Source organism: Phallusia mammillata, chromosome 4 (genome assembly GCF_965637545.1).
Source record: "Phallusia mammillata chromosome 4, kaPhaMamm4.hap1.1, whole genome shotgun sequence".
Lineage (NCBI taxonomy): Eukaryota > Metazoa > Chordata > Ascidiacea > Phlebobranchia > Ascidiidae > Phallusia > Phallusia mammillata.
Window position 1 is genome coordinate 25,624,702 of NC_137255.1, and position 12,776 is coordinate 25,637,477.

At 37.9% G+C, this 12,776-nt stretch overlaps 2 protein-coding genes across 4 annotated transcripts; both read right to left on the reverse strand.

The window, feature by feature from the left end:
- Positions 1 to 190: 190 nt before the first annotated feature.
- LOC145224003 (putative MFS-type transporter C09D4.1) lies at positions 191 to 6,784 on the reverse strand. Of its 2 annotated transcripts, none has more exons than XM_080090418.1 (2): positions 6,767 to 6,784; positions 191 to 1,983 (listed from the first exon to the last, which is right to left on the reverse strand). In XM_080090418.1, exon 2 carries the CDS (start codon positions 1,970 to 1,972, stop codon positions 575 to 577), a length of 1,398 nt encoding a protein of 465 aa, XP_079946544.1. In that variant the 5' UTR covers positions 1,973 to 1,983; positions 6,767 to 6,784; the 3' UTR covers positions 191 to 574. The 2 variants fall into 2 exon arrangements, with proteins under 2 accessions (XP_079946544.1, XP_079946543.1); XM_080090417.1 differs by lacking the exon at positions 6,767 to 6,784 and adding an exon at positions 2,379 to 2,777.
- A 515-nt stretch (positions 6,785 to 7,299) lies between these two features.
- On the reverse strand, positions 7,300 to 11,667 carry LOC145224006 (phospholipid phosphatase 5-like). 2 transcript variants are annotated; one of them, XM_080090420.1, is made up of 7 exons: positions 11,476 to 11,667; positions 10,837 to 10,945; positions 10,586 to 10,764; positions 10,177 to 10,295; positions 9,217 to 9,387; positions 8,281 to 8,498; positions 7,300 to 8,188 (listed from the first exon to the last, which is right to left on the reverse strand). In XM_080090420.1, the coding sequence occupies exons 1-6, from the start codon at positions 11,556 to 11,558 to the stop codon at positions 8,293 to 8,295; spliced, it is 867 nt and encodes a 288-aa protein (XP_079946546.1). In that variant the 5' UTR covers positions 11,559 to 11,667; the 3' UTR covers positions 7,300 to 8,188; positions 8,281 to 8,292. The 2 variants fall into 2 exon arrangements, with proteins under 2 accessions (XP_079946546.1, XP_079946545.1); XM_080090419.1 differs by having other exon boundaries at positions 7,300 to 8,498.
- Positions 11,668 to 12,776: the final 1,109 nt, after the last annotated feature.

Sequence of the window (12,776 nt, forward strand, 5' to 3'; positions counted from 1 at the left end):
TTGTTGTTGCCTTTTACAACTTTCTTTATTTCTGATTGATGCAAATTACCGAATTTTATTTTCCAGCATATAATTAAACAGAACGCTTCAATCTTTATTTTCGTTTCCATTGGATTTTTATCATGTCTTGACAAGCCTAAAAATGGCGTCTTGGCTATTTCTGCTTGCCTTCCTAAAAAAATCCAAATCGTCCAAGTTACGCCATTCTTAAAAATATTAGGTTCATTTCAACAATTTTCGTACCTTGTTTGCACTAAAGTATAGACATAGGAAATGAGTAAGGAAAAATGCACATATATGCAGCTCTGTGACACAATGACAAGTTGCGAATGCCAAATAAACAGCAAAAACAAAAAATGGCAAATCATACATGAAAAAGTGGTACGCAGAAAAGGGTGATTCTGTGTTGGAACATCAGTTTCTCCAAAATTAGGCTTTTGTGAGTTTTCCATGAACTTTCTTTACAAAATAGTGCCGTCAAATAACAGAACATGCTGGACAAGTGTCATCCATCAAATTGCAACAACGTTTATGCAAACCAACAAATTTTGTAAACATAGGTTGTCATTTCAAATTACTTATGGTCAATCAAAGGAGTACGATCGCTTGGATCATTATTATCATCTGGTTCAACTTCCAATCTACGATTTTTTGATGAAATCAGGCATACTAGCACAAGACCCATAAATGCGCATGCACACTGGAACGAGAGAAGTCCGATGCTTTTGTAGGATTTGTATATAAACCGCCCGAAAATTCCCAGAAGAAAACCGACTAAAGTTTGGATCCCGGTCATCCAAGTGTTTACCAGCGTTTCGTCGATCGGATAGGTCAGCTGCGTGGCTATTTCCATAAGTACAACCTCTATGGCTCCAACTGAAAAGCCAAACAAGGCATTGCCAACAAATATGCCTGGCGTGTTCTTGTAAAGGACGCTTACGGCAATCAAAGCAGTAGAAAGAAACATTGCAAAGTTTCCTAAGATTCCCAAAATTTTGTATTTCTTGTAGTGATCGACAATTTTACCCCCAATTATCAACCCTGGAACCCCAGCCAAACTGAATAAACTCATCATATAGCCGCTTAGCTTTTCTGGTGTGGCATTAATAGACAGATTCGCATTTCGAATTATCTCAGCCATCATCATGTTTTCCAGAATAACCAGTTGAAAAGCCAAGCCGATGTCAATACAGATAAAGATATACGAAACGTTGGAAAACAGCAGTTTTGTAAGTTGCACAAAATTTCGGGACTTGTCGACGACTTGAATGCCCTTTTCTTTCAGATTTTGTGCATGAGTAGGCGGTGTGGGAGGTTTGTCTGTTACAAAAATCGCAAACAGGATTGTTACGGCAGCAGATATGGTTAAAAATATACCGTACATGTATTGCAGGTGGCGTTGTCCCATTGAAATATCGCTCAGTGTCAAATTTTGCTCCTGCTGTACTGTGTCGTTCAACGGGCTTACAAGGGCAGCAGGCAAAATATATCCCACAGCATCCCCAAGCGTAAACCCAAGCATAATCAAGAGTATTGCAGTTCCTACTTGGCTTTCTCTGAACCAAAGGGCGGCAAAAGTGGAAGGTATTGCGACACCTACAACTTCGGAAAGCCCACACAATATTTGACCGGTTATTATAAGCGGGAAAAGAGAATGATGCGTAAGGGATAATAGCACAAAAAAAAGTCCGAGTGTAGAGCTTCCAGCAACTATTAATATCATGTTTCTTAATCCAATTTTGCCTTTAAAGATCAACCAAGCCAGAGGAAATGTGATAATTATAGGGCTGGTGTTTCTTGCATTGGTGATCCAATCCACTTCTAAGTGACTAACTCTAAAGAACTGAACGTAAAAGCTGCTGACTTGTCCGTAACTGCTAAATGATATCCCGGAGAAAAACAACATTGCGAAAAGTCCCAGAACGAAAACCCATCTTCGTTTGTACAGCACCAAGTCCTCCATGATTGTCATGTTAAAGTTGTCTGTAATAAACACTTTTTATTCAATGCTAAATAACCAAACTGAAATAAAAACATGTTTTTTAACAACATACTACAAGTAGAGTACTAATAAGCAATATACAGGTTTATTATCCTTAGGAATTATCTTGACAAAACCTTACTGGCTCTATTTTTAAGACCTGTACAGTCTCTGGGTTTTGGGCAAGCACGATGCATAGTCGAGCACCTAAACCTTGACATTATCAGATTAAACGTAAAGTGCTACTGTTGCTTAGTTAACATAAATTTATGTTATTTATTGAACTAACCGTCTTAAGCTTTATTCTTTATTTTATTACCGATACAATGCGCACTTATGAGTCAAAAATTACATGCCTGTCTACAATACACACATATTCTTAAACACTGGCAAGCACTTTTTAAATTTCCAACCATAGACTACATCTTCCTTCTTTTAGCACACGGACGTGAAAACTCAGGCGTGTTGCAATCAGACGTTGCATAGGTTTATCATCGGTTCCCAACCTTGCTCAATGAATTCCTCCCTTAACAGTTATTTTCATTTTTCCCCAACAGACAACGGGTCTAGTATAAACTACATTGTAGATGCTTGTCACAAATTTATTCACATTGTGTATGTGCGTTGCGCAAATTGGTGGTGCATGGTTACGGCACAAATGGCTGATGGTAACATGCCTGTGACTCCACACATCTTACCTAAGGCTAAATCCACACAGGATTTCTCGCGAGCTTAGCGTACGCCCACGAGCTGCCCCGCTGGCGCAGTGACGTCCACACAGACATAAAATTTGAGCTCGCGCGCTCGTGCGCTGGCGTTGTCGCCCACACATCTGCACTTCCACGGGGATCACCCCATTTGTTTTAACTGCTGTTTGAATGAAGGATGTCTGTTTTTCGGAGGAAATGGATTGCTGTTATTAGGTGTTTGCTTCTTTTTTTGATTTTAAACAAGAGAAGAAATGCTCAACAGAACAGAAAACGACGATATTGGGTTCATCCTATTTTGCAAAGGCGGGAAAAAGACAAAGAAGGTTGTTTTTTAGGTTGTGTTCATGTCATAAAAGTACAAAACCTGAAACATTACATTCAGGGGACTACTTCGAACTGGTTAGTAACATGCGTCACTTGCGACAAAGTTTTTTTTCAATACGTTTAGATTGGCACCTGAGCTTTTTGACAAGCTTGTGGTAGCATTAAGCCAATCCCCCAAATTTAAGAAACAGGACACAAATTGGAGAAGGCACACGTTGTGTTCTGCGCCCTGCAGTTTTGTGACTTGTTTTTGTGGCACCATTCATTTTATTTTGGAAACGCTACTGTGTGGACCTACGCTTAAAAAAGAAAATATTTGCTTTGAAACTGACTGACAGCTTCTGGGTATCAACCGAAAAGCTCAAAAGGTTATCTTTCAAATATTCGCGTTCAAGACCATATTATAACCTGTTTTAAGATCATTCTATATTGGGTGTTTTATCAACTTCACAGGCTGTATTCTCAGCTTAAGTGTTTATTTACTACCCACACATAACAATTAAAGTACATTTCTCTGTAAAAAAATCCTTCCTTAGAAAGGAACTTCTCCCCGGTTGGTAACCATTATTGCATACCCTTGTACATATGTTTTAAAACAGAGGCGTCCAACCCGTGGCCCGCGGGCCCCATGTGGCCCGCAGGAAGGTTCTGAGTGGCCCGCGTAGTATTTTTTGAAATGACAACTTAATCGCCTACGTAATTTATGGCAAACTTTCATTCCGAAAAATTGACATTTTAATTGTTGTTTGCCTTATTTCTTCGTTAATGGAGTAGTAATACACAACTGTTCAAGTTACTTTTGTTGCGCCACAATGCGCATTGTTACGCAACACCATTTCTACATTGTTACGTCACAATCTGACTCGTGCTTGAAGAGTCAGTCAGTAGCCCAATGTTTCTTGGTTCATAGAAATACATCTGGTATCAGAGACTCGCGCAAAACGCATTTAGCAGTAAAACATCTTCCGCACTCTGTAGTGATAGATTATGCCAAACAGGAAATAAAAAGCAAGTAACGCCAACAGAACTTTCCAAGAAAGGTTGACATGTGACTTCAAATCCCCTGTAAGATCAGTAATTTCTGACAGCCATATGGAAAAATCGCTTCGCATTTCTCCATTGTCCATCTCACCGAATATTGCCAAACTTGTTAGAGAAAAACAGTGCCAAACTTCACACTGAAATGTCCACGTGTGGGAAAAACTTTGTTGACTTTACTATATCTTGGTGTTTTTATTGTTCTTATAACTGTAAACGAGGATAATTCACATTTCTAAGGTTAGAATTTCCGTGGGGGATTTTAACAAGAAATTATAAGACAACTATTTGTAAGATTCCAAATTGGCAGTAACACTCAAGTGGCCCGCGCAATCATTCTTAAACCGCATGTGTCCCTTTGGCCAAAAAGGTTGGACACCCCTGTTTTAAAACGTTTCCGTCTTTCGCCCTTAACTGCGTTTTTTTGCTCAGCATCACAGAGTGTGCGTTTTATACGCTTTTGTACGATTTATTGTGCGCTGTTTATTTACCTAAACATAAAAAAGGCGAATGACTTCAGACTTTTTACAGTCTAGTTCATAGTAGGCTAGAACCAATCTAAAAAAGTTTATTTCCTTGCGGTAAAATGGACAAAAATATCCTGTACGTTTCATTATTACTAAGACACGACCTCATCCAACTAAAATTTGGTATTGACTGCATATTGTGCAACGTTTATATTTTGCATTTTTTACATAGTGTTTCACCAACTAATTCTTAGAAGTTTGGCGCCAAAATCGATCTCACCAAAATTTATTTTTGCTGAAAGTGGTTGCATAAAGGAAATGTCTGTTCAATTGGTAAATTGCACTTGAGGTGCATAGCAAAATTATTATTTTTTGACCATTTAATGGCGTCGAATGGACGTCAAAACTTGGTAGATTTTATGTCGGTCGGTTTGTTATCAAATATCCAGACGTAGATATGATTGCGTATTATCGACGTCCACATTGCGTCATAAATTCCATGTTGTTAAACGGTATTTTTGATACATTTTTTGTCTGTCGAATAAAAACCAGTAATCGACGTCCAGAGACGTAAAAATTCTAACTTATTTTCGACGTATATTTTTGGTTATTTGCAGTACATCTGAAAAGGGTCAAAATTGGGTTCATTTTTGGTCCGTCAAATAGAAACCAGTAATCGACGCCTAAAGACGTAAAATTATCGACTTCCATATTCGGGTATCAGCAGAACATTTGAAAAAGGTGAAAATTGGGTGCATTTTTTGTCAGTCAAATGAAACCCAGCAATTGCCGTCCAGAGAGGTAAAAATTGTAACTTATTTTCGACGTTCTTTTTTGTTAATCTGAAAAGCGTCAAAATTAGGTCTATTTTTAGCCTCTCAACAAAAAAAACAATTATTTTTGTTAATTTGCAGCTGCATATCCTTATATAGCGCAAAACACGTGGTACAAAATTCAGCAGGGAACACTTAATCACATTTGCAGGCATACTGCTGGAAACACAAGCTTCCTGACTCCGTAACGAAGGGAAATTGCGACGGCCTAATCCCTAACACACAAACACGAACATATATCAAATGTTAGGACACACAAACATACGCTACGTTTAAAAGACTTATGGCTTTGGACAATTTTAGAAATTTGTGGGATTAAATATAATGCTTCCGCATGTCAACCACCACATGACCATTTAGGACCAATGGCTTTTCTCGCGCTGGCGTCAAAAATTATTTACGATTTCCATGTCTTTGGTTTTGCGTTTCGTTTAATAAAACACTCTACGCACGGGAGTGATCTCGACTCTACACACGCTCTAAAGTCAGAACTGGAAACACACAGTGCGAGCTGGGAACACACTGGACAGTGGGAACACACTGGCCTTCAGTTCACAGTCGCGACGGGCCATGTGTGAAACAAACATAACCGCCCCCCACAGTCACAACACTGAGTTTAACAACGCGCTTGGCAGCTCCAAGTTGTCACTCAAATTATTTTTCGGTGTTTCCTGTGAATAATGACTTTATTTACTGTGCAGCAGACAGGAACTCGTTTTTATTTTTCAACAAGGGAACTATTGAACCCGACTCCAAATGCGAAAAAATGGATTTGTTATGTTGTACGTACGTAAGGTTGCCTAACCGTGCATATATTTGATATTTGTTCTTAGTTGGAGAAACTGCGTCTCATAAAATTAAATATTCGTAATTTTTTTTTAAATTGTCCTTATTTTGTCATAATCTCAACAAAGTCAAATGTGTTAAACCCACGTCGCGGTAAATCAAAAAAATACTTGCATTTAAGACAACATTACACGGTGAAATATTAAGGTTAGTTGGAAAAGCAATTTTGTTGTGACTGTTTAGACTTTTTTGTGTAAACCGGGCTTGAAGACTGGGAGGATGGAGGGTCACATTAGGATTAGGTAAACACTTGGCGGGCCGCGAAAGTAGAAACTCTTTTGTTTTGAAGGACTGAATTTTGTGTTGTGATCCACTTCACATTTAAGAACCACATATTATTGTAAAAAAAACGCGTTTATATCGTCACAAAGGCGAAATAACCCTTGTCACATCACAATAGTGTAGACATAAATTGACCTGCAATTTGATGATCAGCGTTTCATTTGAGGCTTTGGCAACTGCAAGCCACTGGATGACTGTGTGTAAAAAGCGTACGAGGGTTTCGATCACCCTAATACTAACTATTTGACACTCTCTAGTTGCATATTTTCACACAAAAATACTTACTGGTTTTGTTGATTTAAGGAAAATCGCCATTCCTTCCAATTGTCCTTCGGTTTGTGGCAAGATCGATGGCAACCTTGGGTATGTTTAAATGCTTACGGCTAAGGCCAGTGGTGAGATTCAGCCGGTTGTACAGAACCGTCTCATGAAATTTTATGAGATCAGCGAACCGGTTACTGTCAATGGACTTTTTGCACGCCTTTGCTTTCGGTTACTGTAGTCACTTGAGTACGTTTGCTTCTGTTCCATAATCAGGATTTTGAAGATTTTGTTCTATGAACAATGGTTCCCAAGCATTTTCAAAAAATTCTCCCCTTAACAATTCAAAACATTTTCCTTTCATCCTATATGTACTACAAAGCTTACGTGTCTATTTACAAACAACATGCAAACAGTAAATTTTCCCCTCAAGTTTTGAAATTCCATCCTGGTTGGAAAACACTGTTCTATATTTTGAAGGAAAGCTAGGGGCGTCGAAACAAAAACTTCTATTACTTGACCTCTGCAGTTCCTTCAAAAAAAAGGCTTTTAGGCACTCAGAAATGGCCGTTGTTCTTTGCCCAAGCAGGTTCAACCAAACGAGTTACCAACACAAAAAACAAAACTACACAAAATTGCACAAGAATGACATGGAAGGATTGGGTTAAATTGCAACACACAACGAACACGAATATGGAATTGCATAAAATCTAACGAAAAGTAGAATTATAATTTGATTTCAAACCTAAATGCGCAAATTGTATTTCTGTGTGCATGTATTCTAGAAAAAATATATTTTTCATAGGTATTCATCGTGCCGCAAAGTTTTACATTTTTTAGCTTAAAACTGATATTTAACACAGATACACGTATAGAAAAACGTCTTTGGTAACGAAAAGTCGCTGGTTGATTTCTAACTTTTACTTCCGTTGCAAAAGGCAAGTACATACACCAGGCAAATAGAAAAATCTACTAACACAGGAACTCACAGCAATATTTGCAACGGTGGAAAACTATGCTCCGTTGCGCCACCTTTTGGAAATTAGCAGGCCTGTCTGTGAGTTCCTATGTGAGTAGCTCTACCAGGCAAGAACGGGAAATTCGAGCACACAAAAACGTAACCAGCTTTTTGTCACCGCAAAAACGTAACAAACCAAAGCACATAATATTTAGGATTGGCAAAAAGTACAATATCGAAACCGCACAAGCTTCATAAGGTTGTCTACGAAAATCGTTGCAATGAATTAAACTTTACATCGCGTTAAGCTAATAGAGAACAAGTTTGAAGACAAAAATACAAATTTGCTGTTTGCTATAGTGTTGTGAATACTTCTGATCCTCAGTCCCGGACAGGCGCCATCTGTGGGTTCAAATCCCACCGCAGGTATGATTTTTCCAGCCTATATTTGCATCTATTGAAATGCTTGGGTTGATTCGATACAGCGCCTTTAATCAGCCGGACGTAGCAAAAATTAATAAGCACCAATACACACATTTTCTGGCCTTAACAGAGGCAACAAAACGCACCACAAACTTACAAAAAATCGGCTTCACATATGTTTCACCGCATTAGTTGGCAAGAGCGGGCCACTAGATGACGCTGCGTCGTATAGGTCATGAACAGATTTCACTTTTGGAAGCTCCTGTTGAGCTCGCTGCAACGGCCGGCTGCAGTTTTCGTCGCACAAGGGAGGGTAATATTGTCGGTAACATAAGTATGCGATGCCGAGACCGATTAAGGAGCCAATCACCACATCTGTGTCATATTAAAAGAAAAGAAAATGTGTTTAAAAACAGTGAACAGAAAATTTGTGCTCCCCAGAAAATTGAAACAAAACTGTTCAGCAAAAAAGCATTCCACCTTTTATGGACAAAAGTAAAAAACAGCTTGGGTGATGATTTATAATAAAAACAGTTAGCACTAAACTGGTGCAATGTGAAAATGGTTTTATATATTCTGCTAGAAGAGAAATGTGGTTTAACAACCTTTACAGCACTTCATAGATAAATCTATTTGCAAGAGTTTTTCTATAGTATCTTGGCCACTGAAAAATAACAGGAGTGCCTGAGCACACATGTACGGTAACATGTTAGCATATGTAAATTATATCTGATGACAAGAACCCAAGATTCCAGAAATCATGAAAAGTGAATAGAAAGCAAGTGTACAAACTTTTAAGCAGGCATTACAAATGTGTTTTTTATTTAGGTGTTGTTCAAAGCTGCTTGTAAAATAACAAACTGGTACAGGGAATAAGTTTTTTCTGCAGTCAGGGCAAAACCTTTTTTCTATACAGCCAACCTTGGTTAAACCAGATTCAATTATTCTTCACCTAATTCTGGCAAAACTTGAGGTACAAATGATTTGTAATGTGGTAAGACTTAAGAAAATCGAAATCGCCTAATTCAAACATGTTTTTGGTAAAAACTGGTCTGAATTAACCAAGGTTTACCTTAGCCTACATTTTCCCTACCTTGCCAGTGGTGCATGTAGTCACACGTTCTGCTGATTCCAACCAGCATTGCAAGCAAGAGTGGAGATAAACTGGTAAGTAACCTCCAAGTATGGCCGCTACCAAATGAATTAAAACACTGCAGTTTCCCAGCCATGTACAATGCACAAAAGCCAAGACTAACAAAGGCAACTGAAAATAAAAAGTTTCAGTTGTTTTAAGTGCATTTTAAAAGACACCTTATTAAGCGAACAATTCGCCAAGGAATTTACCAAATCTAACTAAACCGGATGTACTGACTATAAGCCAATGCTGCGTTTTCAAACTGTAGCAACATTAGATGTATACACTGTGGCTATACCATGTTTTATGCTCTATTATTATCTAAACCAGGGGTGGGCAACCTTTTTCACTGTGGGGCCAAATACTATTGTGACGATTAGATCACGGGCTGCACCTTTATATAAAACAAGGTGATTTTACTTCGTTGCACACCAAAAATGCCTAGCTACATATAAAATTCCCATTTAATTCCAGCAGCATGTTGCCAGGTCGCAGAAAAATAGCAGCGGCCGCACTAATCTGCTCAAAAAAATATAATAATTTGGACTCATTTGTCATTAGATTTGAAATCCAAGTGTCTCTGCGGGCCGCACAACTTTAATCAAAGGGTCGCATGTAGCCCGCAGGCCGCAGGTTGCCCACCCCTGATCTAAACGTATGCACAAGTATTCTGGGTACATTGTGAGTAACAAAAGATGTACATGCTGGGGTCACACACAATATAGCTTTTCTTGTGTGCTGAAAATGGTAAAATTGGGTGACTTGGGTAAAACATGTCTGCAGCCATTTACTATTTTTGTGCAATTGTATTTATATTTAACAAATAAAACTGAACAATATTTTGGAAGTATAAATCACACAGCTTAACACATCTTTGTAATTGGTAATAGAGTAATAAAAACACATCAAAGAACGTACAGGATGAATGGCCACTTGGAAAGCTTTTTCTGCCTTCAATTATTGTGTCAGCAACACCCGTACATTCAAGGTCAAATGTTGATGGCTGACCTTCTGGTGTTTTTCCATCAGGAAAGCATCTTAAATTGACAACAAAATATGTTAGTATGTGTGTAAAGATGCCAACAAAACAAAAAAGGAAACCAATTTTACCCTGACTTAATGGAAATTGTGCATGTTATATATATAACAAGGCTACTCAGTGGATCTGGGTGTTAGTGATAAACAGATTAAAACAATACAGTCCTCAGTACGTCCAAGTTCATTTTACATGAAAATAAAAGCTTCTGGGTGCATGATGCTCACAGTCAAACACAGATAAGTGTTAAGCAATATATATATACAAATCAAATTACAACTGAAAACTAACCTAAAGAAAAAGTCAGGCCTTGGCCTCCCAACTGACAATTTTATAGCATTAGTTACAACACCATTGAGTGCTAATGCAAGTGTGGATGAGAGAAGACCAGGAATGCAATCATTTCTTGTGTCACGAAAGATTCCGCTGAACAACAAAATAGTGACAATAGGAGAACATATTGCAACTGTCTGGAAAACAAGCATAATTTAGTCAAGCAGTTTCCAAATACAGCAACATGGTCATTTTATTTAATATCATACAAACAATCTTGAAGTGGACACTGTTGTTTTGTCAACATGTGGGTTTTTGTACAGCCACCATTCTTCTGGTTGTATCACTCTTGTGAAGGGTTGTGCCCTTTCTGTAGCACTGTAAAAAAGGAAACATATAACTGATTTTTTTGCAAAACCTTAGACCAAAGTTTTAAACAAACAAATTGCACAATATTAATGTTTTTAAAGCATAGAGGAAAATGCAGCTAAGCAAATTTTTGTGACAACCCAAATAATGAGTAACAGCAAAAATGTTGCAATGTCACTAGCTCATAGCCACATTCAGCAAGTTGTGACTTCTAGCTGCAATAATTGAGTGAGTGAAACAAATATGCAACAAAGTACAGTACTACCATAATTGGTGGTGTTTGGGTTGCAACCCAGAGATTGAACAGTACTGATTTGGGAGAATGCGTATTTCTTGAACACAAACTATTTGTGAAAGATTGTTTGTGAGAAATTTTTACATTTATATTGTAACATAACATGTGGTTTAAGAAATAACTGCACAATGGGCAATGGAGCAGAATTGCAAATGATTTAGTATTTTACTGGTGTGGCTTAAAACCATAGCCTGTTGGCGACAATGATAAAAGCTTAAGAAAATACATGAACATGTTTACTCACAAAAATATCGCAATGAGAGCAAAGCGAACAAGCACTTCTGCCAAAATGTACGTGAGACGCTGTTTTCCAAAGGAACAGAACATTGTCTAAAACCACAAGAATATTTCATTCACATTCCTTTCAAAAAAAAAAATTTAACCACACAAAGAAAGTTTCCAAGACCACAATTCAAAGTTCAAACAACACCAAGTTTGCAAGGTCAGGGACTTGTTATTACGTCACTGCTGACTCAGCAAAAATATTTTACACATGGAAATATTAAATTTACCTGAAACTGTTGTTTATTTTGCAGAAAAAGCTGGATAGCCTCAGTAAATGTTGACACCTTATTAATAGCTGAATTTAAATGTTTGATTAGTCACCTACAAATGTATCATCATGAAAAAACTACGTTTCAACGTTGCGCAGCTCTTCCCGGATTGTGATTGTTTTAGTAAGCGAAATAAACTTAAATCAAACTCAAAAAAATATGTATGATGCCTAAAAGCCAGTGTTATCAATCAGCACTACGGCACATTATTTTTTTAAAGAAAACGTTATTTACAACGACAAAGAGAGTGTTTTAATCTTTTATGTTGATCAAGGCTGTGTCACCGTAGTATCCTAACTATGGTGGCACGTTATTCTCTTTATTCTGTGATTTTAAGTAAATCAGACACCGTAATGACCCTATTAGTCAATGTCTGCAATAAAACCGACCATGCATGTGCAGCTCACGCAATGCAAGCGACCCTTCACGCAGGTCATGCGAAAAGCACTTGTTGTTTGTTATCCAATCTTCTATGTGCTTGTCTTTCAAAACCTCGAACGGAAGTTTGATGCACTCACGCAAATCGAACAATTTGTTTGGACTAAAAACAAATTTAGCCTACTGATGTTATTGTAGTGTACAGGGGCGATGTTTGCAAATTACATCATATTTTGAACTCCGTGCTGCGTTTTCCAGATTTTAAAACTCGCCGATGTCAACTATATGGTCAATCTTTGTATCAAGGACAAATAGTTAAAAATGTTTTTAACACATTGGATAAACAATAATGTAGCATTTGCAAATACGGTTTAAAAGACGTCGTCTTAACCAGAAGTTCTTTATAACCTACAGACGATTGAGGTTTCGGATAAAAAATATTCTGAAAAAATAAAGCTTTTAGCACGCTTGAGCACATTGGTCTGTGTTTAATACTTCGGGCAGGGGTTCTTAACCAGGGGTACGTGTACCCCTTGGGGGTACGAAGCACCAAAGCAGGGGGTACGACATGCAGGGTGAAATTAGGCATGTTTGTGAAAAATGCGCAAGTTAC